Source organism: Triticum aestivum, chromosome 3A (genome assembly GCF_018294505.1).
Source record: "Triticum aestivum cultivar Chinese Spring chromosome 3A, IWGSC CS RefSeq v2.1, whole genome shotgun sequence".
Lineage (NCBI taxonomy): Eukaryota > Viridiplantae > Streptophyta > Magnoliopsida > Poales > Poaceae > Triticum > Triticum aestivum.
In genome coordinates, this window is record NC_057800.1 from 182,809,720 (window position 1) to 182,816,211 (window position 6,492).

Genomic DNA, 6,492 nt, shown 5'->3' on the forward strand with positions numbered 1-6,492 from the left:
AAATGAAACAAAAGAAAGTGAAAAAAAGGATGACACAAAATGGAGAAAAAAAAAGAGAGAATGAAACAAATCGGTGGAAGAAAAACAAAAGAATAAAAAAATAAAAAAATGAACGAAGGAAAACAAAAAAAAGAAAAAGAAAAAGGAGAAGACCGGGTCGGATCGCCTCTAGTAGGTCGCGATCCTAGTACTAACTAGTAACTGGAAGCGGGAGAAGTATTTCGCCGCACCGGCAGGGATACTTCTCCCGCTTCCAGTTACTAGTTTATTTTTCCTTTAGTGTACGCACGGATAGGCCGAGGGTTTCTACAGTCTCACTGAAACGCCAAACAGGAAATGCCCGGTGGGCGCCTATGTCTCACTTGAATACTGTCTCGCTTCAGGCAGCCGCCCGATTGGGCCGGCCCAGTGCGGGCACAAGCCTTCAACGCATTTTTCCATTCGTTTTTTCCACTTTGCTGTATTCGGTTTTTGTTATATATTTTTTATTTTTCTTGTATTTAAAAATATTATTAATACGTCTATTCTAAAATCATTTTTATATAAAATTCTAAAAATTTTACTATGCATAAAAATGTTAAATGTGTGTAAAAACTGCTTACAATGTATACAAAAAAGTATACAATGTCATCATAAAAAAGTGGAAATAAAAAAATAAAAGTTTTCATTTAAAAAAACTGTTAGTCACGCATTTAAAAAAAATTAAAATGTATGTAGAAAAAATGGACATACTTTTTCAAGTAAAAAATATTAATCATGTATTTGGACAATGTTAAACGTGTATATATAAATGTTCCTGGTTTATATAAAAATGTGGAATGTATGGAAAACGCAGACATAAAAAAATTTAATCATGAATTTGAAATATGTGAAACGTGTATGTCTAGATGTTTTTTATGTATACAAAAAATATAGAATGCTTATGGAGGAAGTAGACATCAAAAAGTATATGTTTAAAAAATGTCAATCATGTATTTTTGAAATGTTAAACGTGTATATATATAATATTCATGATGTGTCCAAAAAATGTACAATGTGTATGAAAAAAGTAAACATCAAAATATATGTTGTCAAAATGTTAATCACATATTTGGAAAATGTTAAATGTGTATGTGTATATAAACATTGTTCCTGGTGTATATGGAAAATGTAGAAAGAGAACAAACAAAACTTATAAAAACCAAAAAACACAAAGGAAACAAAAGAAAGGCAAAAAAACAAAAAGAAAGAAAAGAAAAAACGGACGGAGTCTTGAATTAGGGGGGTGCTCGGCTTGTCGGATGCCCGCCTTTGGGTTGGGCCGAGGATCCCCCCAATCCTGTCACTGGTGGGCCTCATTCATCGGATCCGAAAGCTTCGAGAGGCGTCTGAAGACTTGGAGTGCACCCCAAAATGTAGAAATAGTCCTCAACACGCTTACCCCCTAGATACAACCTATCATATGTAAACCCTAGGTACCCATATAGTCTATATAAACCAAGACACCATGGACGTAGAGGGGTAAGTCATTCACATCCGATCTCATGGTAGATCACTTGTACCTTGTACCCCCTCCATAACCAATACACACAAAGCATGACGTAGAGTTTTGCCTCTTCGAGAGGGCCCGAACCTGGGTAAACCTCGTGTCCCCTGTGTCCTTGTTACCATCTAGCCAACAGTAACCGATAAGGATCCCCTACCTGAGATCTACCGGATTTGGCTCCGACATTGGTGGCCCATACAGGTCCCTCTGGGAAATCAAATCAGCTCAACGGCATGCCTCTTGATCGACGACAGCGTCGACTTCGATATGACCTTCTTCCCAGGACAACGCTTTGTCTTTCGGAGCATCCCGCTTTACGGTGATTCGACTGGCCACCTCGGCCAGATCAAAAATCTTCCTCCAGGACAGATCATTAGATTTCGAAACCTGGAATACAATGCGGATTCACGCGGTGAGCTTGCGTTTTCGAGCTGGGTGTCACACCAGGCCGAAGTCCACACTGACGCTTTCGTCCAGATCAAGGAGTCGAACCCAGATAAGGACCATGGCGCGGATCCTGCCTCGGATCCGGCCTTGAGCTCGGAGTCGAGTACTACGGTGACATATCAAGCATCAGGCCTGACTGATAAAGACCCCGAGGCCATGTCAGATCGCATCTAGGGCAAACTCCAACCGAGCCCAACCTACAACCAAGTTATGGGAGAAAGCGATAAGGCACTTCTGAACAAGATGTTAGATCAAATCCATAGGCGTGCGATCTCAAATGATCGAAAATCAATGTACAATCAGATCTAGGAAGAGTCGGATAAAGCTGAAAGTTTCAGCCCGCCCACCACCCATTTTGTTGCTACCATCGAGGACTTGACCGACATCTTAGCTTGCGCCTCCAAGGAGGCAACCGACTTGGATGAAGATGTCGGTGAGAGTTCAGATACTACCTTGCCACCAGGCGTCACCAACACCGGCAAGTGGGCGGCATCCTCCATCTATGATGTCTACATGGTAGACACTCCCAAAAACAGAGGAGGAGGGGAGGACCCCCAAAACGCCGACTCAGAGGCCACCGTAATAGTGGCACTGGCAACGACGATGCAAGCAATGAGGCACTAGAAACAGTGATACCGCTAACTGTGATGCAGCAAAGGACGACACCGACAACCAGAATGATGGCGACGTCACCGGCGATGAAAAGATCACGATGACGCCAACCCCGACCACGACGACTGTGATCCGGAGGCCGAGGAAGAAAGGAGCCTTGGCCCCGACATGTATGACATTTTCGACGAGCCCCTTGAAGCACCTCATCTCGAAACAATGAGCAAACATTGGCCGGCACAACCAGGAGCACCTCTTCTTCTTCTAGGTGAAGTTTTTCAGCCGCAGCAACACCCTCTTACTGCCACTGTCCTGGCCTTCGAACACGTGATCAAAGTCCACCCCTCTACGCAGCTAGATGTGTAATACCTTTCAACTAGGCTCACTGAGCAACTCCATGGAAGGAACCGACTGAGGAAGCCCTCTATCGCAGTTACCGCATTCTTCTTACTCGTTCCGGCCTGTCCCCGCCGTGGTTGATTCGTCACCACTGCCGCGCCCCACTCTTTGTTTTACCCTTATCACCTTTACATGGCCCACACCTTGTGCGTCTCCTCAGAGATCCCAGATGTCAGTTTAGCGAAACACCTAACACAAAATCGAACACCAACCAACTCGGCTCCCCCCAGTGCCCATAGTAAACGACCCATAGGTTTCGTTGCGTCTTCCATGCGGTGCTTTGGATAAGGACAAACAAATCCACGAGAACAATGCAAATGATGGTTGAGGTGACAGCCAGCAACCCACCTCCCCCAGCGTACGCCATTACGGCGGATGGGCGCGTGGGTGTGGTTGGAAGAAAAAAAACAGAGAAAAATAGTGAAAAACGATTGACCAGATTAAAAGTGAGCCAACCAGTTAGAACGAAAATAATCTACATGGGTTAAAAAGTGGCAACATTTTTGCTTAAGTTGAGTAAAAAGATGGAAAATCTGTTAAATGAGGTAGATTGTCACAAAGTTGAAACTTAGGGTACAGAAGATGGAATTTACTAAAAAAAACCGGTTCAGATGGCAGTGACCATAGCCACCAGGCCTAGAACCTTTACTTAATTTATAAAGAATATTTTATTCAATTAATATATCGAAGTGATACAACTGCATTGAAAAAATGCCCGGCCACTGCATAGCACGATGCACACAGCCAACAAATTGAACAAATCTAAAAATAAATATGGTTTTACAGCAAATGTAAATCAATCCAGTCTGGCGTAAAAGAGGGGATAAGGGGATAGTAGCTGGCGATCTCGAAATAGCGATAGAAACAAAACATGCAAGGGAACGCCGCAACCAGCTGCTTGTACGCTTGCGCATTTGGTTCTTTGGATTTAACATTTTTTACTCACTTCCACGATCAGTTTTAAAAAACAAACTTCACTGCAGACTTAGCAACAATGAGTGGACGCGCCTCTGCTACAGGGACGAGTCGCGGATTGGATATTTGGATTGGTGGGTATACTCCTACTAGTCCTTTTTCCAGCAGTGACGTGTGCGATGATGTGGTTCTTCTTCTCTAGTGTCTACATCTGTTTTTTTCCTACAAGTAGGGAATCAATCGTTTATTTGATTTGCAGTCTTCATCCAAACACAACCCACGTTGCCCCTTGAATTGAGCCGAACGCCATTAGCTATGGCTTCTGCTGAAGGAGGAGACAAGTACCGGTCGTTCCTGCACGGCGATGGCGAGAAGAACACCGTGTGGAGGCATGGAGCCCCTCCCAACTACGACCTGGTGAACAAGCTCTTCGAGGAAGAGAGGACCAAGGTACCACTAAACCTGTCCACACGACATGTTTCTTCACTACTAATGCTTCACCAAAGTTCTTCCATGGTTAACACCGAGTGCAACAGGAATGGCCGGAGGGGTCTCTGGAAGAGAAGGTGCAGCGCCTGCTCAAAAGCTGGGAGATGGAGATGGTCCACAAGGTGCGCCCCGAGGACCAGAAGAGCGTCCACCCTAGGAATTACTCCGCGAGCACCAACGGTGAGACCTGATCCGCAACACAATCGGCCGGCCGCGCCCCTCAAAAATGAAATAATACCGTGTGCGCTTGCAGGGCTGAAGCCTCTGACGCGGGAGGAGGTGACCGCCATCGGCGGCTACAACGCGTTCCTGGCGACCAAGCTGCCGCCGGAGCACCGCATCTACGACCCGGACAAGGAGACGGTCGACTCCGGCATGTCGACGTTCCTCACGGCGTTCCCCAGGGGCTTCGCCATCGAGGTGCTGGACGTGTACAGCGGCCCGCCGAGGGTCGCCTTCAAGTTCCGGCACTGGGGTTACATGGAGGGGCCGTTCAAGGGCCACCCCCCTCACGGCCACCGCGTCGAGTTCTTTGGCGTCTGCATTTTCCACGTGAGTTCCACAGTACTCGTGTATCATTGTCATTCAAAGTTCAGATTTACAGTAAACCAGTAACCGAGAAAACACTGTCGCGTTTCTGTGCAACAATGTGATGATAGGTTGACGACGACACGAGGGTGGAGAAGGCCGAGTACTTCTACGAGCGTGGCAACTTCCTCGCGAGCTTCTTGATATCCTAAATCGGCTTCAAATTGACCAAGTCCACCAAATCGATCCCCCTCATCCCACTCTCGTCCTCCGTTTCTCGCGTTTGAGTTGTCGCTTTCATCCACTTTTGCTCCCTGTCCACGCCGCTATCCTTGTCCGGCATCGTAGATGTCGACACCGAGCACCCCGTCCCCCACCGCCTCCATGTGGGGGTACCGACCATCGTCTCTTGCAAGGCGGAGAACATCGCTCGAACAGATTGGCGCAACCGGCAGCGCGTAGGGAAGTTACGAAGATGGTAGCTGCGGAGAGGGGAGTGGCGGAGAAGGCTAGAGACATGGATATATGTATGTCTAGTCTGGCAACCGCCTCCGTGTCGTCCGCCGTGAAATAACAAGGCGCCAAACTCTGTTCCACCACCCAAATGGGCCATCCCGGATGGCTGGACGGAAGACGTCGCTGCCGCGGAGACAATGTAGGAGTCGCCGCAATTCCAAAGGTTGCGGACAACATTGTGAAACGTCGGCGCCGTGCAGGCCCACCTGTTATTCAACGATATGCCCGACCAAGACCAGGTACATTCTTGCCCCATATGACATTGAATCGCATGCTTCGTTTGTTGCACATGCCATTGGATAAATCTAGGGATGTAGTTTTATTGTGGTGCATATTGTAGGACACAATTATGATGGACATGATACATGATGGTCAAGAGTCTATGCATTATGACTTATTGATACCAATTCCCCATGTATGAAGTCGGGCAAACATCGTAAAAAGGAAAGAACCAAAGGCAAGAGGTCCGGCATTCACAAGCCATGAGAATGTGTTGTTATGTGAATCTTGGTTGGCCACAAGCATGTATGCAATTTGTGGAACCGAGCAAAAGGGTGTTAAGTATTGGTAAACAAAATCCACAAATACTACTATGAACACAAGAAGTATGTGCAGCCGAACCCTATCCATACCACTCGCAGTGAGGGCTCTTTCTAATATAGATGGTCCATGATCCAAGAAAGCGTCAAAAAGTTTTGCGTTTACTATACACAAGTGGTTGGCTGAACCAAAATGAGATTGGAGTCCAAAGCCATGTTGACTTGCTTCACATTGTCATCATTTGAATTTCTAGCTCCGGTTGTTGCATTGTTTTTGTTGGGATCTAGAAACTCAATTGTTCTGTCTATGGGGTGTCCCCTGGCCACGTATATAAAGAAGTGGAGGAGGGGAGGGGCCGGCCCTCTCTATGGCGTGCCCTAGGGGAGTCCTACTCCCACCGGGAGTAGGATTCCCCCTTTCCTAGTAGAACTAGGAGCCCTTCCAAGTAGTAGGAGTAGGAGAGAAGGAAAGGGAAAAGAGAAGAGAAGGAAGGAGGGGGCGCAGCCCTTCCCCCTAGTCCAATT

At 46.6% G+C, this 6,492-nt stretch overlaps 1 protein-coding gene across 2 annotated transcripts; it reads left to right on the forward strand.

The window, feature by feature from the left end:
• Positions 1-4,072: 4,072 nt before the first annotated feature.
• LOC123060894 (pathogen-related protein) lies at positions 4,073-6,235 on the forward strand. 2 transcript variants are annotated; one of them, XR_006428240.1, is made up of 5 exons: positions 4,073-4,345; positions 4,432-4,564; positions 4,638-4,936; positions 5,044-5,667; positions 5,769-6,235. XR_006428240.1 is itself a non-coding variant. In XM_044483759.1 (4 exons), the coding sequence occupies exons 1-4, from the start codon at positions 4,211-4,213 to the stop codon at positions 5,122-5,124; spliced, it is 648 nt and encodes a 215-aa protein (XP_044339694.1). In that variant the 5' UTR covers positions 4,073-4,210; the 3' UTR covers positions 5,125-6,235. The 2 variants fall into 2 exon arrangements, 1 of the variants encoding a protein (XP_044339694.1); XM_044483759.1 differs by having other exon boundaries at positions 5,044-6,235.
• The last annotated feature ends 257 nt before the right edge of the window (positions 6,236-6,492 follow it).

Excerpts from the sequence above, each read along its gene's own strand:
- LOC123060894 (XM_044483759.1), top strand. The coding sequence starts at position 4,211 with ATGGCTTCTGCTGAAGGAGGAGACAAGTACCGGTCGTTCCTGCACGGC. Across the intron at positions 4,565-4,637 it reads TTACTCCGCGAGCACCAACG|GGCTGAAGCCTCTGACGCGG; the intron begins GTGAGACCTGAT and ends GTGCGCTTGCAG. Across the intron at positions 4,937-5,043 it reads TTGGCGTCTGCATTTTCCAC|GTTGACGACGACACGAGGGT; the intron begins GTGAGTTCCACA and ends ATGTGATGATAG.